The sequence below is a fragment of the Callithrix jacchus genome, chromosome 18, assembly GCF_049354715.1.
Source record: "Callithrix jacchus isolate 240 chromosome 18, calJac240_pri, whole genome shotgun sequence".
In the NCBI taxonomy this organism is placed as follows: Eukaryota; Metazoa; Chordata; class Mammalia; order Primates; family Cebidae; genus Callithrix; species Callithrix jacchus.
Window position 1 is genome coordinate 6,862,060 of NC_133519.1, and position 25,332 is coordinate 6,887,391.

The window sequence follows — 25,332 nt, forward strand, 5'->3', positions numbered from 1 at the left end:
GCGGTCTGTGCTTCTGTTCACGACACTCACCACCTGCATTGATGACATCACCATCACCGTCACCACCAGCGTGGAGCAAGACAGTGGCGAGAGCTTCCAGTAGGATCCTTTCTCAGTGGGGCCCAGGGTGGCTCTGTTTGTTCCCTGTTTGGAAAGCTCTCCCAGGAAAAAGGTTCTCCCAGCATCTCTAAACCCTCCCAGGTTCCCATCCACCTACAAAGCTCAAATCCAGACTGTCTGAGCGGGCACCGGCTCCCAAAATCACCTGTGTGGTTGACCTCATTTGGAGAAGAGGGGTCTTCTTGCCTATGGTCACACAGCTCAGGGTGGCAATCCTGTCCCTTTCCCATGGAGCTACCCTCACTCCAGCTCCCCTTGGTACACATTGTGCTCAAGGAACAGGCAGCTTACCAGGTACTCCCTGTGGCCCGAGGCCCCTCCCTGTGGCCCCAGGCTCCCACCAAATCCCTGAGCAAATAGTGCAGTGTTGCCAGTCTGTGGTTTCATGTTGAACTAATTAAATACTCAAGTGCTGCTTAACTGCATGCCTTGATGAGTGCCTCTCTCCATCCTTTAACGACCCCGATGCCCACATGGCTCATGAGTGAAGGTGTCCCCACCCGAGATGCCCCGTCCCAGGGTGTGCTTTCAGGAGTCAGCTCCTAGAAAGGGACAGTCAGCCATTAGGGATAGGGTGGGACCAGGGCAGGGGCTCTCCTGACTCCTGATATCTGTTCACTTGCCCCCCAGCGTTGCTGCCACCTGCTATAGGTGACTGAGAAGTGAGCCTGGGGCACCTTCAGACTCAACCCCAATGATGAGGACATCCACACAGCCAGCGAGCGCCACCTGAAGGTAAGACCCCTGCAGCCCCACCGCTTTCCTGGCCTCCCGTCTCCACCTGACCCTGGGCCACTTGGAGCATTAGCACCATTTTTCCATTTACTTCACCATTGGCAGACAGCAGTGGAGACCTCAGGACATGGCCAGTTGCAGTGGCTCATGCCTATAATCCTAGCACTTTGGGAGGCTGAGATGGAAGGATCACTTGAGGCCAAGACTGAGATGAGCGTGGGCAACGTAACAAGGTTTCATAACTACAGAAAATTGAAAGGAAAAAAAATAAAGAACAGCAGGGCTAAGCAGAATTGGTGAGAGATTTGGGCAAGACCTGGGGCCCTTGGGTAGAGAGGGAGGTTGGCAGGGCTGATAAAAGCTGCCTTGCCTGGATTGACTCCTCTGGGCATCTAGACTGTGACCCTGGGCCTCCCTTCACTTCCAAGAGCTCATTGGCAAAACTGCTGGGAAGCTGCTCACGGGATGCAACCAGAATAACCAGGTGCCTCTAGCCCCTCCCCCCCTGCTTTTTGCTGTCCCAACCTTGGGGAGCCCAGGGGGCAGTTAGAGCTCAGCAGGGTCCTGGCTCCCCAGGGAAGCAGCTCATCAGCCTCCCTGAGCATCACCTCCTGCTTGCACAGGTGGTCATGGAGCTTAGACTATGGATTCGGCAGACCTGCTCGATGCTCTCCGGCCTCCTGTGGGAGCCCATCAGGACCATGGTGGATCCCACAGAGGTGTGAGTTCCCAAGAGACACCCAGGGGTTAGAGAGAGGTGTGATGGCATCCTGAACGGCAGACTAGGTGGCAGGGACAAACAGGGTGGAGATGCCAGGCCCTGGGGGACGGGTATTACAGAACGCTGAGATTGAGGCAGAACAGCCAGGAGTGGGGCATTTCCTGCAGTCCCCAATACTCCCATGGCAGTCTAGCTTATCAGGCAGGGAAGAGTCACCCTTCGTGGGGCCTGGTGTGGTGGCTCCTGACTGTAATTCCAGCACTTTGGGAGGCAGAGGCCGGTGGATCACCTGAGGTCAGGAGTTCACGACCAGCCTGGCTAACATGGTGAAACCCTGTCTCTAATAAAAATACAAAAATTAGCCAGACGTGGTGGTGTGCACCTGTAATCAGAGCTACTTGGGAGGCTGAGGCAGGAGAATCCCTTGAACCCAAAAGGCAGAGATGGCGGTGAGCTTCGATCGCATCACTGCACTTCAGCCTAGGAGACAGAGTGAGACTCCACCTCAAAAACTAAAAAATAAAAGGGAAAAGAACTCACCCTTTGCAGATTTGAGGGAAGGAAACTAAGGCACTAGCTTGGCTGTGCCTGGAGCAGCAAGAGTCTCTCCCCACTCTGCCTGTGTCCCACGTCTCCCGCATTATGTGTCCCCACCCAGCCCATCTGGTGAAAGGCAGAGGCAAAGGCTGCCTCCTGCTGGCCTCATTCCCAGGCTTTGGCTTCTGGGACCTGGTGTCTTTGGGTCTGGATTTGTTCCTTGCAGACCTGGAGGAGGAGCTGCTGGGGAGTCTCCACGTGTTGTCAGAGACCCCTCCTCTTGGTCAACTCCCTGTGACCCCTGTTTCTCAGACTTGGAGGGAAATAAGGGCACACAAATTGTGACCATGGAGGTGGTGCAAGGCTGCTAGGAGGAACAGGGAGTGTCTGCTACAGAGTTCAGGGTTTCTTTAATTTACTTTTTTTTTTTTTTTGAGACAGGGACTTGCTCTGTCACCTAGTCTGGAGTGCAGTGGTGCAATCTCTCCTACCTACAAACTTTGCCTCCCTGGTTCAAGTGATTCTCCTACCTCAGCCTCCCAAGTAGCTGGGATTACAGGTATGTGCACCACATGCAGCTAATTTTTGTATTTTTTTTTCAGTAGAGATGGATTTTACCATGTTGGCCAGGCTGATCTCTTGAACTCCTGAGCTCAGGTGATCTGCCCACCTCAGCCTGCCAGAGTGCTGGGATTATAGGCATAAGCCACTGCGCCCAGCCTAATTTTAAAATTCTTAACTTTTTTTTTTTTTAGACAGAGTTTTGCTCTCGTCACCCAGGCTGAAGTGCAGTGGCACTCGGCTCAGTGCAACCTCTGCCTCCCAGATTCAACCAATTCTCCTGCCTCAGTCTCCACAGTAGCTGGAACTACCGCCTCCCAGATTCAAGCAATTCTCCTGCCTCAGTCTCCGCAGTAGCTGGAACTACAGGTATGTGCCACACCCAGCTAATTTTTGTATTTTTTAGTAGAGACAAAGTATTACCATGTTGGCCAGGATGTTCTCAATCTCCTGATCTTGTGGTCCACCCATGTTGGCCTCCCAAAGTGCTGGCATTACAGGTGTGAGCAACCACACCCGGCCAAACTTTTTCTGTTTAATTGTCTTTAGAGACAAGCCCTTGCTCTGTCACCTAGGCTGGAGTGCAGTGGCTCAGTGATAGCTCACTGCAGCCTCAAACTCCTGGACTCAAATGATCTTCCCACCTCAGCTTTCTGAGTAGGTAAGACCGCAGGTGTGCACCACACCCTGCAAAGATTTTACATTTTTTTGTAGTAACGGGTTTTCACTATGTGGCCCGGTCTGGTTGAACTCCCAGCCTCAAGTGATCCTACCATCTTGGCCTCCCAAAGTGCTGGAATTACAGGCTTGAGCCACCGTACCTGGCCTTGAGTACAGAATTTCCTTAGGGGGTGACGAAAATGCTCTAAAATCGGTGATGGGTGTGCACTAAAGTGTGAGTGATATCTCAGCAAAGTTGGTTTATTTAAAACAGCAACAGGCTGGACGAAGTGGCTCATGCCTGTAATCCCAGCACTTTAGGAGGCCAAGGTGGGTGGATAATCTGAGGTCAAGAGTTTGAGACCAGCCTGGCCAACATGGTGAAACCCTGTTTCTATTAAAAGTACAAAAAATTAGTAACTTGAATGAGGGGCAGGGTATCCCACCTGCTCCGAGCAGCTCTTTATGAGCCCCAGTTATTTCTGGGGTCCTCAAATGAAACCTCCCAAGTCATACCCAAGTCATACCCAACATGGGCCTCCTCCCCTTTTCTAGCCCCCTGCTGGGAGATGCTGAGTGATAGAGGCTCAGGCTTTGGGTGTTCCTGGCAAAGCCTCACCCCAGGAGCCCCACAGCTCAGGCCCAGTCCATGGTTCACATGGCCCCATTTCATCCTCTTTTTTCCTTGAGAGCAATTAGTCCCTGGGAGATCCTGGATCCCTCGTTCAGGTACAGTGCTGTAGGGCAACACTTCTTCCTGGGGTGACCCAGGCCTGCAGGGTCCCAGTGTCACTGGCAGGCCTTGACCTGGCCTCCACCTGAGTCCCTGCTCCTCCTCTCCCACAGGGGACATGACATCCTCTTCCCAGGGTACACCCACCTGCAGAGGGCCCAGCCCCTTCACTGGAGCCACTGGATCCTGAGGTGAGCTGGGTGAGGTGCTGGGGCTGTACTGGATGGGAGGACCCTGGCTGCCCTGACTCTCCTGCCCTTGGCTTCTCACAACGGTGCCATGGTGCTGACCCTAGACTCTGAGCGGCTGCTGGAGGTGCAAAAGCTGATTGGTGTCCTGCCCCTGGGGAGGTGGGTGAGGCTCCAGTGCCCTAAGGGCCTGGTGGGGGTGGCTGCTGCATAGCCTAGGGATTCACACATGAGCTGGGAAGGGCAGAGAGGGCTAGAAAATCAGGTTGTCTGCTCAGAGGGGTCCCTGCATGGAGCCCCAGCTATTGCTAAGGTGGGGATGTCCAAGCCAGTGAATGTGTCTGAGCAGGGCTGGAGCTCTTCAGTGAGGCTCTAGTGAGTCCAGCCGACTGCCCTCAGCCTGACATATGGGGACATGTGTCAGGAGACAAGGGTTCTGCACCCATGGTTTCTCGGTGCCTGGGGATAAGCATTCAGGAGACATTAGGGGACAAGGGAAAAGGTTGAGCTCCAGACAGTTGCCCTGGCAACTAGGACTTCATTCTGTTTGTGTGTGTGTGTGTCTTTCTGTCTGTCTGTCAGGGCTGCCTGCCAGGAGCCCTGGTCACCATGAATCCCTGTCCCTGCAGCGGGACCATTTTGGGCAATCCCGTGGGTATAGACAGAGAGCTGCTCTGAGCAGGTGAGATACCCTGCCCCTCCTCCCTAGGGAGAGTCACCCTCAGCACTGGCCAGGAGATGCAGACACACCAGAGGGCAGGAGCCGGTGGCCCCTGGTGAAACCATCATTCATTGCCTATGGGCACCCATGGCACGGGTGCCTGGTACTGAGAGACTCAGGGCTCCTACCTCCCTCCTGAGACTGTGGAAAAGATGCCTCCCCCCAGCTCCCACCCCACCCACCCTAATCCTCTTTCCTGATCCTCTTTCCAGGGGGAGGGGGCCAGGCAACCAGCTTAGGGGAGAGGAGGCCACACTCCCTGTTCTCCAGCCCAGCCCTGCTTCCTCCCAACCCCCAGAACTCAACTTTGGTGCCATCACTCTTAACAGCATGGATGCCACCAGTGAGCGTGACTTCATGGGTGAGTGTTGGGGAGCCAGTCCCCTGCCCTGTGCCTCACTTCTGTCCCTCAGCCAGCTTCTCTCCAGTCTTCTCCTACTCCTGTATGTTCAGACTGTTTGTGGTGGTGATTATACACTAAAGTGTAAACTTTAAATGAGTAAATTGGGCAGGGCACAGTGGCTCATGCCTGTATTCCCAGCACTGGCCAACATGGTGAAACCCCATTTCTACTAAGAATACAAAATTTAGCCAGGTGTGATGGTGGGCACCTGTAGCTACTTGGGAAGCTGAGGCAGGAGAATCGCTTGAACCCAGGAGGCCAAGGCTGCAGTGAGCTGAGATCACACCAGTACACTCCAGCCTGGGCAATAAGAGTGAAACTTTATCTCAAAAAATAAAATAAAATGAAAATAAATAAATGGGTAGATTTATGTGAACATCACATCGGTAAAGCTGGTTTATCTTATTTTTTTGTTTTGTTTTGCTCTGTTGCCAGAGGCGGTGGCGGGGAGCTGGCTAAATTTTCATTTTTTTTCCAGACAGAGTCTGTTCTGTTGCCAGACTTGAGTGCAGTGGCACGATCTCGACTCACTGCAACCTTCACCTCCTGGGTTCAAGTGATTCTCCTGGCTCAGCCTCCCAAGTAGCTGGGATTACAGTTGCATGCCACCACACCCGGGTAATATTTTTGTATTTTTAGTAAAGACGGGGTTTCACCGTGTTGGCCAAGATGTTCTGGATCTCCTGACCTCATGATCTGCCCACCTTGGCCTCCCAAAGTGCTGGGATTACAGGAGTGAGCCACCACACCCAGCCAAAGCTGGTTTATTTAGAACAACAACAATAACAAAAAACAGGCTAGGTGCAGTGGCTCACATTTGTAATTCCAGCACTTTGGGAGGCCAAGGCAGGAAGATTACTTGAGCCCAGGTGTTTTAGACCAGCATGGGCAACATAGCAAGACTTTATCTTTACTCAAAATGAAAATTTAGGTCAGGCACAGTGGCTCACACCTCTAATCAAGAACTTTGGGAGACCAAGCCAGGTGGATCACGAGGTCAAGAGATCGAGACTACCCTGGCCACCATGGTGAAATCCCGTCTCTAATAAAAATAGAAAAATTAGCTGGCCATGGTGCCAGCTACTCAGGACGATGAAGCAGGAGCATTGCTAGAACCTAGGAGGTGGAGACTGCAGTGAGCCAAGATCTCACCACTGCACTCCAGCCTGGCAACAGAACAGGCTCTGTCTGGAAAAAAAAATGAAAATGTAGCCAGGTCCCTTCCACTGTCTAACTTCCTCTTTCTCTCTGTATGGTCAGGCTGGGTGAGTACCAGAGAGGCTTGGTGACTGGGAATCTTTTCTTTCTCCCAGCTGAGTTCCTGTTCTAGGCTTCATTCTGCATGACCCATCTCAGCAGGATGGCCAGGGACCTTATCCTCTATGGCACCAAGGAATTCAGCTTCATGTAGCTCTCAGATGCCTACAGGTAAGCGCTGAACTGCCACTTCCACCTGCCCCTCTCAGCCTCTGCATTCCCCATGCCCCTTAGGCATGGCTTTCTTCCTCCCTGCCCTCCACCAGACCTGGCCAGTGAGCTGCTGGACCAGCCAATGGTTCAGCCCCTTCAGTGCCTGCATCTCTGTCCACAGCACCAGAAGCAGCCTGATGCCCCAGAAGAAAAACCCTGACAGCTTGGAGCTGATCTGGAGCAAAGCAGGGTGTGTGATTGGGCAGGTGAGCATGGCAGGGAGAAAGGAAGGGTGGATGTGAGGTCCCCAGGGAGGGGGCAGAATTCCTGGTCAAACCCCGTGCCTCCCTCTTCTTGCAACATGCCGTGCTCCTGATGACCGTCAAGGAACTTGCCAGCACCTGCAACAAAGACCTACAGTTGGGAGGCTTGGGATGGTGGCTGGGGGAGGTCTGCCTGCCTACACACCATGTGCCAGTTCTCGGGGTTCTGGCATACCCAGACAGGGACCCTCAAGATTGCCGTACCTACTCCAATCCTGTGTAGTCAGCCCCATCTGTGGCTGCTTTTGGAGCTCTCGGCCCTTCCTTTGGGTACTGAGTATTCTTCCCATGGAAGGCAGCAGGGATGCCTCAGTGTGGGGTGTGGCTGTGGGGACCCTGGGTGCCAAGAGGAACATCTTCTGCCATGTTCCTCCCAGGAGAACAGGAAAGCTTTGTTTGAAGTGTCAGACACCATGAGTGCTGTGCTTCAGGTGGCCACTGGCATCATCTCTACACTGCAGGCAAGACCACACCCACCTGCCTCTCCTCCCCTAGATCCCAGGCACTGGGGTGGGTTTGCCAGGAGAGTGGCCTTGGGGGGAGGCAAGGTGGGGCCGGAGGACCTGGGCAGGGAAGGAGTGGTGTGCTGGCTCCTGTTCCTGGGGAACAGGGAAGGGACAGAAGCTGCTGCCATGCAATGGAAGTAAATGAGACTCAAGGGACCTGGGGCCTGTCAACTGACCCAACCAGAACCCTTTTAAAAAAGAAAATTTATATAAAAGATTGTCATGGTGGCTCACGCCTGGAATCTCACACTTTGGGAGGCTGAGGCAGGTGGAGCACTTGAGTTTAGGATTTTGAGACCAGCCTGGCCTTAATAAAAATGCAAAAATTAGTTGGGTGTGGTGGTCCACACCTGCAATCCCAGCTATTTAGGAGGCTCAGGTAGGAGAATTGCTTGAACCTGGGAGATGTAGTGAGCCGAGATGATGCCACTGCATTACAGCCTGGATGACAGAGTGAAACTCCATATTCAGATATGTAAATTAATTAAATATCTTAAAAAAATTATTTTTTAGAGACAGGGTCTCTTTTTGTCACTCAGGCCAGAGTGCAATGGTGCAGTCAAAGCTCACTGCAGCCTCAAACTCATGAGCTCAAATGGTCCTCCCACTTTAGCCTCCAAAGTAGCTGGGACTACAGGTGTGCACCACCACGCCTGGCTAATTTTTTGAATTTTTTGTAGAGACAGGGTCTTCCTGTATGGCCCAGGCTGGTCTCAAACTCCTGGCCCCAGGCCATCCTTCCACTTTCATCTCCCAAAGTGCAGGAATTATAGGCATGAGCCACTTTGCCTGGCTGATTTCTTTTAAAATCAATTATTATGGGAATTTCTGTCTATAACAGCTAGAGAATGCATAATGAACCCTATGTACTGACACCCAGCTTCAACAATAATCAGCTCACGAACATTCTGGCTCCAGCTGTCTTTACACACTGCCCCACACTGTGGGTATTGGGTAATCCCAGCACTTTCAGAGGCCAAGGCAGGTAGATCACCTAAGGTCAGGAGTTTGAGGCCAGCCTGACCAACATGGTAAAGCCCCATCTCTACTAAAATGCAAAAAAATTATCTGGGCGTGGTGGTGCATGCCTGTAGTCCCAGCTACTTGGGAGGATTGAATCATTTGAGAATCACTTGAACCCAGGAGGTGGAAGTTGCCGTGGGCCAAGATTGCACTATTGCACTCCAGCCTGGGCAATAAGAGCTAAACTCTGTCTTAATAATAATACTAAGGCTGGGCACAGTGTCTCATGCCTGTAATCCTAGCACTTTGGGAGGGCAAAGTCACACAGCTTGCGGTAGGACCTCCAGTCATTAAAGGTACCCAGTATAACAGAGACTACTGAGTTACTCACCGATGACCAGAAGTGAAATGTGGAGCCCAGACCTGCAAAAGGCTGGGATGGCACTTAAAGAAAAAAGAGGGGGCGGGGCACGGTGGTTCGTGCCTATAATCCCAGCACTTTGGGAGGCCGAGGCGGGTGGATCATGAGGTCAAGAGATTGAGACCATCCTGGTCAACATGGTGAAACCCTGTCTCTACTAAAAATACAAAAAATTAGCTGGCCATGGTGGCACACGCCTGCAGTCTCAGCAACTCAGGAGGCTGAGGCAGCAAAATTGCTTGAACCCAGAAGGCGGAGGTTGCAGTGAGCGGAGATCATGCCATTGCACTTCAGCCTGGGTAACAACAGGGAAACTCCGTCTCAAAAAAAAAAAAAAAAAAAAAAGAGGGATAGCATATGCTATAGACTGAATGTCTGCCTCAAAGTTCATGTTGAATCCTAATCCCCAATGTAATGATATCAGAGGTGAGGACTTTGTGAGGTGATTGCAGCTATTGAGGGAGGAGTCCTCATTAATCGAATTAGTGCCTGGTCAAAGAGGCCCTGGAGTGCTCTGTTACATCTTCTACCACCTGAGAACACAGCAAACAGGCACCATCAACAAACCTTCTCCTTCCTCCACCCTGACCTTGGGCTTTCAGCCTTCACAAATGTGAGAAATAAATTTCTGTGGTTTATAAGCCACCCAGTCTATGGTATTCTGTTATATCAGCCCAAACAGACTAGGATAGTACAGTAGCTTTCGAGGGCAACTGGAACAAGGGGAAGGAGGACTGACTTTATTTGTTAAAGATGTCAGCAACTGGCCGGGTATGGTGACTCATGCCTATAATCCCAGCACTTTGAAAAGCCAAGGGGAGCAGATCACCTGAGGTCAGGAGTTGAGACCACCCTGACCAACATGGTGACAACAAAAAAATTAGCTGGTTGTGGTTGTGCACACCTGTAATCCTGGGCACTCGGGAGGCTGTGGTAGGAGAATCACTTGAACCTGGGAGGTGGAGGTTGAAGTGAGTGGAGGTTGTTGCAGTGAGGCGAGATCGTGTTCACTGCACTCCAACCTGGGTGATAGTGACTCCATCTCAAAATAAAAAAGATGTCAGCAACTTAAGTATTTTTAATGGCTGGGCAGAGGGGACCAATGAAAAAGAGTAGGACATCGTGATCTGAGGGGAGGGTTTGGCTCAGGAAGGAGGAAGTACACCTCTTCCTTGGATACTGGAAGGGAAGGTGTTGCTGATGAAAACTCCAAAGGAAGAAAAGGTCCATGGAGGATGCTTCATCACTGGGTTTAAGTTTTTTAACAAAATTGGTGAGGAAGACATCTGCACAGAATCTAAAAAATAATGAATGCAGCCATGGTACCTTAGGGCACTGGAAAAGGCAATGCACCTGACCTCTGGGGAAGCTGATCTGAGAGGCACGCGGGACGTCTTGGTGTGGGGAATCTGTGTGGAGATACGTCTGGAGACAGTGAGTCATACTTCCTGACCTTATAACCATGCAGCTCAGCAGTCTCTGCGAGAGTCGGCTCCCTGCAATTTGTGTTCCAGGTACTGCTCTCGTTCGTTAAGACTTCTACAATGGGGAGGGTAAAAGAAATACATTTTAATTTGTAAGAAAATGAAGCATTCAAAAATAAAATTACCTGCTCTATTCAGGGTATATTTTCTTTCCAGCCTATCTTAGCAGTTACAGAGGATAACTGCTAAGTACACTTGACTCGTTCATTTGAACATCATGTGAGCACAATTGACAACCCATCTTAAAAAAAAATCTTGAGAAAAAAGTATTTAATTTCTTGACTAAATTTAGCTTTTAGAAGGGATCAGTGATTCTGTTGATGGTGATTGAGACGGTTAATATGTAGATGTTTTCTTCTTGGCATGTGAGAGACATGTTTGTTTTAGTGGGAGCAGCAGGTGTGTATAGAAGGAGACCTGGAGTCCCAGGCCACCACACTACTTGGGCTGGTAACATGTATTTTTCAAGTTCTGCTCTACCAGTCTGAGTACCATGTGTTGATAACTGACATCTGTGCTTCTATCAAATTAAACCTGAAGTGCCTTTCTCTTTTCATTTCAAATAACTTTGCTCTTTCTTTGCTTACGCCATTTAAAGTGAGATTTGTACCAAAGTGTTAAAATGTATTTAGTGTATTCCTTAATAACATGAATATATACATTACAATCTTTGATTTAATCATATCTTAAGTCTTTAGTAACAGTGTACTCTTGCACTGGAAATCTTTCAGCTGACTATCTTTAATCTTTATCAAGTTTTCAGTTTATTAGTCTGTTTAATCTCTTATGCCACTTTTATACTTATGCCATTTAGACTATCAATTAATAAACATTGAGAAAAATAATTATTATAATTGTTACATTGAATTCAGAAGAGTGACACATGTTTAATATTACATTCTATAAAAAATCCTAAGCTTAATTTCAGGAAAGATTCAGTTTTATTCTTATAAGTATTTACAATTAGTCAAAACTCCCCCTACCCAATCCCTTATCAAAATCAATGTTCATAAACCAACAGGTGAGGTTTTTGTGTGCCCACTAGATACTTATATGTCCGTGGGCAGGAATGATCACAGGAATTAACGCATCCATCCAGCTGGACTGTGGAGATGTTTCTAATGTTTGATAGAGATCCTGTTATTCACATAACTGTGGAGTGACTTGGCTAACTGACATATTTTCTTTAGGATCCATGGAGCACATAACACATCCTGATGCTGTTCTCAGCCTTCTATGGCCTCTTGGTCACCGTCTCCTACCATCTGAGCTGGCAGAGCAGTGACCCATCTGTGTTCATGTGAGTGATCTATGCCTGTGCTGTCATCACTGAGCAGGGGGCGCGGTTCCCACAGCGTTTTGCCCTGACTGAGGTGGGGAGATGGCAAATCACTGCCTATTGTAATTTGACTCTCATTATTAAACTAGCTGGTCATTCACCAGAGGAGGGCAGGAGAAATACAGGACCAGCCAGAAATTAGTAACAGTTAAAAGTGAACATCCAGCAAACATTTTGGCTTTGCTCCTTTGATTTTGGAGTAAAATGCACAGTGGCAGGAACAGATGGCCAATAGCACCCAAGCCCTGTTGTGACTTTCCCTTGGGTGAGTTGGGTGAGAAGCTACCACCTCAACAATACTTTCTCTAGATCCATTAAACTGCATCCCTGCATTGAGGCAGTTACCTGTGGAGACTAAACCAGCACCTCTGAAAGGAAACGTTTTTGTTCTATTTTGTTGTGGTGGTGTTGGTTCTCAATCTGGCCAATGCCCTCTGGATTTAAAGTGAGATTTGCACCAAAGTGTTAAAATGTATTTAATGTGATCCTTAGTAATGTGAACGTATACATTGCAATTTTCCCTTTCATCGTATCTTTTAAACCTTTGGTCACATGTACTCTGGCACTGGAAGTCTTTCAAGTGATGCCAGAGTGAGTTTCCGATACTGACAGTAGCATCTTATGTAATGTGTTTAAATTTATGAAAAATTTTGATTTAAGATAACCATACTCTTGGAGGACCAGAGACAGCATAATTTTAGGCTATTAGATGTGGCAGTATCAAAGGCATGAAAAATGGAAAAAAGAAAAGTTAAATGGTTCTCACACTTTTTAGTGTCAGTTGTATTACTTCAGTGTTCACTTTCTGCTGCTAATTGTTTGTGAAGATGAAGCTCTAGTGGGCTGTCAGAGATGGAGGACCGTTCCTTTGTCCCACTGCTGACAGTAGAGGGTGATGCTGCTGCTGAGGTACTTGACTGCTCTCATTAGGGTGAAATTTAGAATTATGATCACTTGAACAAGTACCTCTTTTTAGATTTTAAATGAAGAGGGCGCTGCTTTTGTCATGTGTGGGTGTGAGATCTAAGGTGAAGTTATTTACCAAAAACACTGCCCCAGGGACGTCATTGATAAAGTAAAACCTATGTGTTTTTCCACTTTCAGGTCCTTCATTCAATGCAGACTGTTTCCTAAGTTTTTACATCAAAATCTGGAAGAGTCAGCTGCTGATCCTCTCCCCAAGAAGATGAAAGATTCTGTGCTGAGACATTTGTGTTGTGTAACGTAGTATAGGAGGGCCTCACCTTTTCAGCAGAGCTCGGGCTCTCAATGGGCCTCTAGGCAGGTGGACATGAGAAGGGCTAGGACAGAAAGAGACACCTCAGCATGTCTCTGGCACACTGAACTATTGAACTGCCTGCAAGGGTGCAGCCCTTCAGAGCATCTTGATGGCGGCCGTTATGCACACATGGCATGGGTGCTTAGGTGGCCTTCAGTTGGTTGCAGTTTGCCAGGATAGTCACATGAATCACAGTGAGTCAGTTTTGCCTATTGCTGGCACCAAATAGCAGGTGGGCTCTGCACAAATGAAAGCTTTTCAGATAAACGTTTAGCCAACCTGCCTTCCTGATGTGGTCCACATACAACTCTTCTCCATATCTTCTTCCTGCAGCTCCACACTGAGTTCAGAGCACTCTTTCAAAGTTGATATCTGCACAGCCATTACTTGGGGCACTTGGGCTTTAGACTTAGGGCTGGGTCACAGAGAAGTGGGTAACCACACTGGGGAGCACAGCAGAAGAAAAGGAAGAAGGAGGGAGACAGGAAGAATCCTACAGCTATAAAATAATGATGCCATTTCCTTGTTCATCAGGAATATGGCTCTGGATAGCTTCAAACTTTTTTTTTTTTTTTTTTTGAGATAGTCTTGCTCTGTTGCCAGGTGCCAGGCTGGAGTGCAGTGGTGCGATCTCAGCTCACTGCAACCTCTGCCTCCTGGGTTCAAGCAATTCTGCCTCAGCCTCCGGGGTAGGTGGGACCACAGGCGTGTGCCACCATGCCCAGCTAATATTTTTGTATTTTTAGTAGAGATGGGGTTTCATCATGTTGGCCAAGATGGTCTCAATCTCTTGACCTTGTGATCAGCCCACCTTGGCCTCCCAAAGTGCTGGGTTTAGAGGCTTGAGCCACCGCACCTGGCTCAAGCACTCTCTTAGCAAATGTAGTTTCTTTGGTATCAACTTACAAACATTCATATGTTAAAAGCCAATGCTCCTTAATTGTGTAAGCTCACATACATCTGAGTATTGAACTTGGAGCTGTCTAATGTCCTTGACTCACACTTTTCCTGGTTTTCTTAGGAATAAGAGATAAAAGGAAAAGGGAATAATCTATTGATCCAACCAGGACTGTGTCTCATTTGTCCTGATATCCACAGAGCCAGTGCATGGTGTTCTAGTGGGTGCTCAGTACAGTTCATGGAATTTAGACGAGTTTAATTGCAGTCTGCCATTTCAAGGCAATGTATGGACTCACAGCCAACATGAAAGCCTTTAAAAGAAATTCATACTCAGCAGGACAAATCACTTAATATCAGTAAGGGCATAGTTCATGAATTTTAAGAGCAGAGATACATTTAAAAGCATTGATAATAGACTGGATTGGAAAAATGTGGCACATATACACCATGGAATATTATGCAGCAATCAGAAATGATGAGTTCCTGTCATTTGTAGGGACATGGATGAATCTGGAGAACATCATCCTCAGCAAACTGACACAAGAACAGAAAATGAAACACCGCATATTCTCACTCATAGGTGGGTGATGAAAAATGAGAACACATGGACACAGAAAGGGGAGTACTAAACACTGGGGTCTATTGGGGGGAAAAGGGGAGGGCCAGTGGGAGGGGGAGGTGGGGAGGGATAGCCTGGGGAGAAATGCCAAATGTGGGTGAAGGGGAGAAGAAAAGCAAAGCACACTGCCATGTGTGTACCTACGCAACTGTCTTGCATGCTCTGCTCATGTACCCCAAAACCTATAATCCAATAAAAAATTAAAAAAAAAAAAAATTGGTGGCAAAGTTAAAAAAAAAAAGTCAAAGCAGTTGGCCCTGATGAGATGGCAGCCCCCAAAAAAGAAATATTTGACATAAGCCTCGCATCCTCAACCTGACTGCTAATATTTATACCTGGAGACTTACAGGGAGAAGGTCAAACTAACATTCCCACAATACTTTTTGTAAAAGCTGTAGGGTAGCCCAGAGTCTACCCAAAAGTCTCCCCATGAATATCTGAAAAACTATGCCCTTCTGTCTTCCTTGATTTCATGACTAATGAAGATGCATCTCTACTTTCTGATTTATTGTAGCTTTTAAAAATTTTTTAACCTACACATGGAAGTAAGGAACCAGCAGAAACAAGTCTAACTACTTCAGTTGTTGGAGGTATCAGACACAGATTTTAAAACAACTATTCTTATTCTTGAAGTAAAAGGCAAATTTTAAAATTTATAGGCCATAGAAAATATTTAAAACAATCCAGCAGGTTTGAAAGCCAAATAGAATTTTTGAAACAATAAACAAGTGAATCAATTGAATTATACACCACCACACCACCCCACACATGGGAGATTAGATACATCAGAAGAGAGAATTAGTAAACTGAAAAATAGAGAAGAAAATATTCAGAACATAACACCAATTGACAAAAAAAATCAAGAAATAAGAAAGAAATGAAGGATAGATTGAGAAGATTTAAAATATATCTAATCAGAATTCCTAGAAAGGCTGAAGCATAATTAATACTTGGTGAGATAATATCTCAAAGTTTACCAGAATTGATAAAAGATACTTATCTTGAGATTCAGGAATTTCAGTGAATCACAAGTAGGGTAAATTGAAGAAAGAATCCACACCAGCCAAGCCATAGAAACTGCAGCATGCCAAGCACATATACCAACTTAAAGCAAGTAAACAGAATGAACAGATTACATTCAAATGAATGACTGCAAGCTCCCTTATTGAGAGCCATCATGGAAGCCAGAAGATAGTTGTTTGATGTACTTAATGATGTGTAAAGAAAGTAACTACCAAGCTAGAACTTTACTCCTGCTGAAAGTATCCTTTAAGGATAAAGGCAAAATAAAGTTTAGAAAAAGAAAAGCTCAAAAATCCTCATTACATGTAATCTGAAGATATTTTCAGTAGTAGAAAGTGATCTTGTGGTAAAAGTTTCAGGAGAAAAGACAAAAAGGAAAAGTGATCTTGGCTGGAAGGTCTGATTTGCAAGTGAACAAAAAAAGTGGCAGGTACATTGGCAAATCTGAATAAATATTAGCTGCATAATACCATGATAAATCTGTATAATTGGCTTTAAAATATAAAGTAGGGTAGCTGGGCATGGTGGCACCCGCCTGTGGTTTCAGCTACTTGTGAAGCTGAGGCAGAAGAATCCTTTGAACCCAGGTGGCGGAGGTTGCAGTGAGCTGAGATTGTACCACTGCACTCCAGCCTGGTGACAGAGTAAGACTCTATCTCAAAGTATGTAAATAAAGTAAAATTAAAATACATGACTATAATAACATACAAGTTTGGACGAGAAGAGAAATGAACTTCAAGTTGTCAGAGGTCTTAGTAATGTCCAAGAGAAGAATAAAGATATAGATTGAATGTCCCTAATCCAAAAATGCTTCAAAATCTAGAACATTTTGAGCACCAATGTGACGTGCAAGGGGAGTATTTTGGATTTCGATTTTCGGATGAGGGCTTCTCAGCCTGTATAGTGAACTTCAGCTTGTGATAAATTAGATATGCATGTTGGAATGTTTTGTGCAACTACTAAAGGAATAGAAACAAAGCATGTAGGTTCCAATTTCAAACAGAAGGAAAAAATAGAAAACTAAAAATAGAAGTTATTCATAAATAAGAAAATGAAATTGGGCTACTATGTCATACTGTACTTAAAAGCAATTTCAGGTAAATTATAAGCCTAAATATGAGAAAATAATACCTGAAAGCATTTAGGGTCACAATAATGGAAACTTCTTTCATGATATTAGTGTAGGAAATAAGTTTTTAAAAGAACACAAAAGATTTAAATTAACGTAAATCATGACTTGATTTATTATTTTAAATTATACAGAAAAGCTACTAGTGTCTAGATGGATATAAAATTTCTCTAAATCAATGAGAAAACCATATGTCTCCATTGAAAATAGTTGCAGAAGAATTGCACATACACTTCACAATTGAGGAAATATAAATGGCTAAAAGGCGTGAATATATGGTCAACTTCATTAATTATCAGAAAACTCCAAATGGAAATCACACTTACTGTTTCAAAACTACCATACCAAGAAAAGTAAAGTGCTCACAATATTAAGTGGTGAGAAGTGTAGAGCAAGGTAATTCTCATGTATTGCTGGTGGGAGTGTGAACTAGTATACACATATTGGAAAAAAGTTTGGTTATATAAAAGTTTAAGACATGAGTAGACTGCACCCAGCAGTTCTACTCCCAAGTACTTTTCTGGAGCAAATCTTGCACATTTGCACTAAAATACACGTATAAAGTTGTTCATAATAGCACTTGTTCATGGAAATGCCAAATGAGTAGTCCGTAGCAAAGGAAATGAACTTACAGCTAAATGCAATTCATGGGTAATCTTAACCACATAATGGTGAGCAAAGGAAACATAACACAAAATAATGCATATAGTATGGTACAATATTTTGGGTAAACATGGACAAAATTAAATCGCTTACAGTTGAATATTTAAGTCCTAAGTAGTGAAATCAGTTTTTTTTTAAGCAGGAAAATGATTTTCACCAGTCAGGTTTGTTTATGGGAACCTCCAGGAGGGGAAAGAAGGATTGTGATCAGACAGCCACATGCAAAAAGCATCTAGAATGCTGGAAATGTTAGATATATTGAATTAGTTGGTGGTTACAGAGGTGTTCACTTTATACTTATTAAATTGTGCATACTTATATATACTTTATGGTTACCTGTGTCACATTTTAAAAATATAAAAAATTTTTTTAAAAAATTAAACATCCAAAATATATAGAGAAATGAGTTTTTCAGGCTTAGGATTCATAAAATAAATAACACATATACAATACCCCGAGTTAGATTTAAGAATGTAAAAATATTAAACTTGTATTTAAAAAGGTAATAAATAATTTGGTACAATACTTATGGCAAACTTAGCAAAATTAAATATCTCTCTAATATCAACAATTCTTACGATTTGATTTTTAAAACCCTATAGGCAAATTATATGTGTATCATTTGTATATAACTATATAAAAATACATATATATCTGAGCTCCAAAATGAAGCCATTTGAAATTTTATATAACATTGAGGAACAAATTAAGTAAATGTATAAAATAATTATCCTTTTTATAAATTAATGCAAATTAAAACTAGTTGGCATTTTTTTGTACACACCATTAGCACTGGGAAAATTAGTGATGGTGCCAATTGTGTCAAGATGCAATCTTGTAGACGTCATTTGTATTTATGTAAATTATCATCTGGAAAAGCATAATTTATCAAGGATCATAAAATGTTTACAACCTATGATAGAGTAAATCTATTTGTTAGAGTTTTTCTAGGAAATCAATTCAAATTATGAAAAAAGTTTTAGGTACATAAAGATAATGATTTCAGCATAATTCATCATGATAAACAATGGAAGGCAACCTAATAGTAACAGTCAAGGGATATTTGCAATAACTATATATTTCATTAAATTTCATTCGCTAAATGTTTTGAGCAATCACATGGCATCATATGTGTGTATATGTGTATGACATCACAAGATAGAAAATTATTTAGTCACTAAATATTAGTGAGCCTATACAATTTTATCTATATATGTATGCATGTGTGTGTTATATATATATTAGATAGTATGGTAGAAAAGATAGAAAATTGTTTGCACACTAAGATTAGACCCTTATGAAATATGCATAGAAATACTCATATACATAAGGATTATAGCTAGAGCCATAGTTTAACATCCACAGAAAAATAGAGGCTTGGGAAACACAAAAATGCAAATACTGTTAATGTCAGGCTATAATCATTGTGAATGATTTTTCCCTCTTATATATGTTTTAGGGTGCTTCAGTGTTATTGTTATTCTATAATAGAAAATTAACAATAAAAATTACAAAGATCTAAATTTGCGATTTTGTTCCATCTTGCAGAACATTCCCTTTCACATTCATTTTTGTAAGACCTAACAGTACAATTTACTATTAAGACATAGGGCATTTGTTTGTTTGTTTGTTTATTTATCTTAGAGGGGGTCTTGTTCTGTCACCAGGCTGGAGTGCACTGGCCCAATCTTGGCTTCCTGCAACCTCCACCTCCTGAGTTCAAGTGATTCTTCCTCCTCAGCCTCTGGAGTATCTGGGACCCCAGGCAAGTGCCACCGAGCTTGGCTAATATTTTTATATTTTTAGTAGAGACGAGGTTTCACCATGTTGGCCAGGGTGGTCTTGATCTCTTGACCTCGTGATCCATCGGTCTTGGCCTCCCAAAGTGCTGGGATTACAGGACTGAGCCAGCTCACCCAGCCTTTATTTACTTATTTACAAAGTTTCTGATTTATTTACTTAGAGACAGGAAGGCCAGCTTGCATTTATTTATTTATGTTTTAATTAATTTATTTAATTATTTTTACCTTTTTTTTAAAAAATAGACACAAGGATTGTTTCACCATCTTGGCCAGGCTGGTCTCAATGTCCTGACCTCAGGTGATACAGCCAGCTCAGGCTCCCAATGGGTGGGGTATTAAAAACATGAGCCACCAAGTGGGGCTGCTTATTTATTGATTTATTTATCTATTGATTTATTTGGAGGCAGACTTGCAGTTATTTATTTATTTATTTGCTGGCGTAGTAATGGAGAAGCAGGCCGAATTTATTTATTTATATATTTATTTAAGTATTTGGAGGCAGACTTGGATTTATGTATTTATCTAGCTTGCTAGCTGATTATTTAGAGGCAGGCTCACATTTACTCATTTATTTTATTTAGACCCAGGCTCACAACATTATTTTTATACTTATGTATTTGTGTGCAGGCTTGCATTTATTCATTTTCTTAACTATCTGTATAATGATTTAGAGGCAGTCTTGCATGTATTTACTTATTTATTTATTATTTACTTTTCTTTCTTTTTTTCATTTAAAGATGGGGTTTCACCATATTTGTCAGGTGGGTCATGAACTCTCACCCTCAGGTGATCTGCCCTCCTTTGCCTCCAAAGTGCTTGGATAACAGGCATGAGCCACTATGACTGGCTGATTTGTTTATTTATTTTAGATGGATTCCGGCTTTGTCACCAGGCTGGAGTGCGCTGGCCCAATCTTGGCTTACTGCAGCCTCCACCTCCTGGGTTCAAGCGATTCTTCCTCCTCAGCCTCCGGAGTATCTGGGACCACAGGTAAGTGCCATTGTGCCTGCCTAATATTTTTCTATTTTTAGTAGAGGCGAGGTTTCACCATGTTGGCCAGGATGGTCTTGATCTCTTGACCTTGTGATCTGCCCGTCTCTGCCTCCCAAGGTGCTGGGATTACAGGCTCCTGCCATGATGCCTGGCTAATTTATTGTATTTTTAGTACAGATGGGGTTTCACCATGTTGTCCGGGCTGGTCTGAAAGTTGTGACCTTAGGTGATCCACCCATCTCGGCCTTTGAACATGCTAGGATTACAGGCATGAGCCAGGCAGTTTTCTAAGTTGTAAAATTATACTATTTACCCCTAGCACCAAGATTGTAGTCTCAATATAGTCTCAAAATACCATTGCCCAATGAAAGAAAAGAAGCCTTCTTGGAGAAAGTGCTGATTTTAGGTCTAGGCCAGAAATGTGTAAGGAGCCTGGAACATATTGTCACTCCGGATAGCAAAGAATCCATCAAAGATTATTAGGATGATTTCAACATGTCTGAAGGGCCAATCTGAAGGGACTCCTAGCCAAAGATAGGACATTTTATACATTAATAAGGATAATAGTTGCAGTGAATTGAGATATATCAGATATGTTTGAATATCTGCATTCATAATGATCCTTTTGAAAAAATAAAAGTGGACTGGCACAGTTCCTCATGCCTGTAATTTCAACACTCCAGGAGGCTGAGTTAGGAGGATCACTTCATCCAGCAGTTCAAGACCAGCCTGTGCAACATAGGGGGACTCTGTCTCTACAAAACATTTTTTAAATTACTCAAGTATGAGGGCATGTGTCTTTGGTCCCAGCTACTCAGAAAGCTGAGATGGGAGGGTCACCTGAGCCTAGAAGTTTGAGGCTATAGTGGCATGACTGCTTCTCTGCATACCAGCCTGGGCAACAGAGCTAGACCCTCCCTGTCTATAAATAAATACAAGTGGTCACCATTGAAGGATATAAATGAAACAGCCCATCATTTTGAAAAATGGTTAAGCAGAAGAAATCAAGCCATGAACTGGCATTTTCTATATAAGTTGTACAAGTGAGTAACACAGTTTATTAGAAGCAGCATCTCTTTTTTACATCTGCTTCATTTTTTTCTTCATGCAAGGCCCTTCAGGTAGCAGTATCTCTTTCTGGAAGTATGGCAGCTCATAAATGAAGAAGGACTGATACAACAATACCTTCATTGTTCAATCCATAATTAATCAATGGCCATTAACATCACCAATTAAAAAAAAAGATGTCCAGAAACTACACAACTCCTCCCAGAAGAAACTAGCACAGTCTTTGCCCTGACCCTCAAGTCCAACCTGAATCTCACCACGTCTTTAGATCAAACTACTAATTTATCAAAGCTAGAACAAAGTGAAGAGCAAGTTAACCAACATCACAAGATACAATTAGCAAAATTCACAGTATGAGAAACAGCATAATAAGAACACACTTAGCGTAATCCAAACTATGGGGAAATGACCTGATTTATTCAATAAATGGACTGCAAGGGACAGCACAGAGATCAAAGTGGGAAGTTGTCAGGATCAAGAAAACCCTAAGAGGTGACTCAAACAATCCCAAGGAGAGACTTTATTTGGATCCTTATTCATACAATAAATACATGAAATGACTAGAAATTTGGAGCTAGGAGGAGAGTTGACTGTGATAAAGAGCAATGGTGTGAGATGGTTGGTTGATGATGGTATTGGGATTATTATATTTTTTAAAGAGTTCTTGTCTCCGGGCATGGCGCTTCACACCTATAATCTTAGTAGTGTGGGAGGTCAAGATAGGAAGAGCCTTTGAATCCAGGAATTCTAGACCAGCCTGGGCAACATAGCAAGACCCTGTCTCTACTAAAATACAAATAAAAAAATTAGCTTGGCATGGTGGTGTGAGTCTGTAGTTGCAGCTACTCAGGAAGCTGAGGCAGGAGAGGCCACAGTGAACCAAGATCATGCCACTGAACTCCACCCTGGTTGAGAGAGACCTTGTCTTGAAAGAACAAGAATCATATCTTTTACAGACATATACCAAGAGAGTCAGGGAGGAAATTATATGATGTGTGGGATTTGCTATAAAATCATGAGAGGGAGAGGAGAAGCATGTAGGAGTATACATGTAACGAGATTGGCCATCAGATAACAAGTATCTGAATCTGCTGCCGAGTAGGTGAAAGTCACCACACTAGCCTCTTGTTCCAAAAAGCTCGAATAGAAAGTTTGCGTAAAAATCCACTTCATGGATTTGTAACAAGCATTGAATAAGATCCTGTATACAGAGTGTTTTATCACCATGGCTTGCAGGTAGTCAGCACACAAACATTGTTTTTAGTTTTGTATAGTCCCTGTCCATTAATCACACCCACAAAAGGTATGTTGTTCACACCAAGAGCTCTGGCCCATGGACCTTTGTCCACTTGGTGGTAATTTATTGGAATTTGAGGTTTAGAATGAGGAAATACCAGCCTTCAAAGCCCCAGGCCTACTATGAAATAGCAAAGCCAATGGTCCCAGATGCCTTCGTAGCACACCTAGTAAGTAGGACCATTTTTCTCTCACCTTGTAGGCACACTTGAGTTCATTCACTCATTTTTCATTCATTTCTCATATGCCATGTATTCGGTACTAGGGATCCGTAATACAGTTGGCCCCTAATTGAATGGAAGCATCACTTTCAAAGCATCACTGCAGGATGAGTATTTTGTGTCAAGTGGATTCAAGGGACAGTGCGAAGGATCCATGGCCTCAGTCGTGAAGACCCTCCCAAGAGCCAACCATCCTGGGCACATATAAATGAGTGGAGACATGGAACTCACCCTTACAAGGCCTAGAACCTGACAGAGCATACAAGACTGAAGCCCAAATAACCAAGAACAGGAAGCTGAAGGTGAGAGGTGGGCCCCAAAGGATTCTGTGAAAATCCTGTGTGTTTGTGGATTTATCATGCCGAACGAAACCTTTGTTTTTATTCACAGGTTAGATACACTCTCTATATAGAATCTATGAAGGGACACTTCTGGGTTTTCTGAGGCCTATGGTGAAAAATGGAGTATCTCAGGCCACTCAGGATGAATAATGCAGTCACCAAGTGGGGCAGGGTGGCCACAGGTGGCCAGCAGCAGGGATGGGCATTGTGAGCCTTTGGGTGGGGTTGTGGGAAGTGGCATTGTGAGCCACTGGCCTGACTTTGTTGTTTCCTGGTAACCAGGTGACATAGGAGGCTTTGTGGGTAACAGGCATCAGCCAGGGCCAGCAGCCTTCAGTCGGAAGCTGGTAGTGGGAGGAGGAGGAGCTCTGACTACTCTAACGGAAGTGTTTGTGCCCTTGTGGCTTGCTCTGTTGCTTTGCTTTTTCTTTCTTTACCTTTTTTAATTTTATTTTTATTTTGTGTGTTGCTTGGTTTTTTTGTTGTTGTTTATTTTGTTTGTTGCTTTGTTTTTTTTTCTTTTTCTTTTTCATTTTCGTATTGTGGTTACATGTGAAGAACATGCAAGGTTGTTGAATAGGTACACACGTGGCAGTGTGATGTGCTGTCTTCCTCCCCATCACCTATATCTGGCATTTCTCCCCATGCTATCTTTCCCCAACTCCCCACCCCCTGCTGTCCCTCCCCTATTTCCCCACAACAGACCCCAGTGTGTAGTGCTCCCCTCCCTGTGTCCACGTGTTCTCATTGTTCTTTTTTGTGTTTTTTTTTTCTGATTTTGTGCATTGCTTTGTTTTGAAAGTCCCCTTATAGGTCACCTATGGGGAATTGCCTAGGCCCCAGGGCTGGCCTCATTTGTGCCTGGTGCCGGGAGGCAGTGGCATCATGTTGTGGGACTCAGTCTGTGGCAGCTACACCACCAGAATCCACGACTGCAGAGCCTGCCATTTTACATCCCGGAGTGGTGGAGGTCCAGCACGTGCAGCCCAAGTCAAAGCGGCGCAAAGGTAAAGAAGCCACAGGTGCCATTTTCTTTCTGGCCGCCACCTCCCCCACCTCCTTCCCATCCCCTCACTCCAGAGACATCCTCAGCTCTCAGCTCCCTCCTGCCTATAGCCAGCTTTCCCAGGGCTGGGCATGGGGGACAAAGGCTAGTCCTGCCTCTTGTCTTTGTTGTTGAGCCTTCTTGCTTGAGGCATTTGGGGTCTAGTCTTTCCCTTTCCCCAGTGAAAATTCAGATACTCCAGTTTTGGAGTCTCCATCCCATTCTCTAGCCTTACCTATCCAGCTACTATGGTACCTCAGTGAAGGAGCCGGTTAAAGGCCCAATCATTTCTTTTCTCCTATTCGATAAGGAAGCTAATAATTGGGAAAATTCAGACTCAAATATTTGGAAAGTTCTTAAATTTAAAATAGAGCTATGGAAGAGATTATATGGTATTCTTAAGAGATGGTTTGAAGTCACCTTGACAGAAGCAGCTTTATTTCTTCCAATTGTAATTTGAAAACCAAAGGAAAAATTGAGGGACATGCTTAAAATGACTGCAAAAGGTATGAAATATTACTGCCAGAGCTGTAGAAAAGTTGTTTTTGCTGTGGTTTTACCCAAAGTTTAGCCCTGGAGCTCTGATTACTTAAAAATTCCCACTTTGATGTGAATGTCTCTTTGGCACTACTCCAGTAACTTCATGGGCTTTACCTCCTTACCTTCTGAAAGACAGGTAGAGCTAGCTCATGGTTACAGCTTCCAAAAGAGATGAAATGACTTTCGACTTGAATTTGTAAGGTAAAGACTTGAGAGTTAGAAGGCCAGACTCTGCCTGTGGAAAAGAGTTTGTTTTCATGGCTCCCCTTCCTACAGGAAGGGAAAGGGGAGGAGAGAGGAAGCATTTTATTTTTTTGCTGTGGTCAAATTGAAGACAAAAACTAACACTTGTAAGACAGGAGAGGAGCATTTAGTTACAAAATCAGTCAAACATTTGTGTATCACTACATTTGTTGAGCAAATGAAAGCTACCAGACTCAGAAAACCAGAGATGCTAATGGAACTGACATTAGTAACCAGGGTTTTCTACTGAGTTCAGCACCCAGGGCGACTTCCAATAACAACCACCCTTCCCTCCACACAGTTTTCTCATGATTGGAAAGCTCAGGCAGCCCAGGATGAATAATG

The 25,332-nt window shown here is 44.4% G+C and overlaps 1 protein-coding gene across 50 annotated transcripts in view; it reads left to right on the plus strand.

Moving 5' to 3' along the window:
* Nucleotides 1–750: 750 nt before the first annotated feature.
* The window catches only part of LOC144576499 (uncharacterized), an 86,294-nt gene continuing 61,712 nt past the window's right edge, over nucleotides 751–25,332 (plus strand). For 37 of the 50 annotated variants that reach the window (XM_078355386.1, XM_078355387.1, XM_078355388.1 and 34 more), the window contains exons 1-17: nucleotides 751–855; nucleotides 1,479–1,574; nucleotides 2,555–2,672; nucleotides 2,869–3,043; nucleotides 4,181–4,258; nucleotides 5,189–5,337; nucleotides 5,858–5,997; nucleotides 6,693–6,807; nucleotides 6,971–7,055; nucleotides 10,334–10,516; nucleotides 11,677–11,786; nucleotides 12,930–14,584; nucleotides 19,106–19,203; nucleotides 19,978–20,001; nucleotides 20,110–20,230; nucleotides 22,863–23,120; nucleotides 23,962–24,166. In XM_078355386.1, coding sequence (XP_078211512.1) covers nucleotides 23,980–24,166 — 187 coding nt within the window. In that variant the 5' untranslated portion in view covers nucleotides 751–855; nucleotides 1,479–1,574; nucleotides 2,555–2,672; ... (12 more) ...; nucleotides 22,863–23,120; nucleotides 23,962–23,979. Of the gene's footprint in view, nucleotides 856–1,478; nucleotides 1,577–2,550; nucleotides 2,673–2,868; nucleotides 3,044–4,180; nucleotides 4,259–4,837; nucleotides 4,938–5,188; nucleotides 5,338–5,857; nucleotides 5,998–6,692; nucleotides 6,808–6,970; nucleotides 7,056–10,333; nucleotides 10,517–11,676; nucleotides 11,787–12,929; nucleotides 14,585–19,105; nucleotides 19,204–19,977; nucleotides 20,002–20,109; nucleotides 20,231–21,345; nucleotides 22,768–22,862; nucleotides 23,121–23,961; nucleotides 24,167–25,332 lie in introns of all 50 variants that reach the window. The other 13 variants (XM_078355361.1, XM_078355363.1, XM_078355352.1 and 10 more) reach the window with 13 other exon arrangements.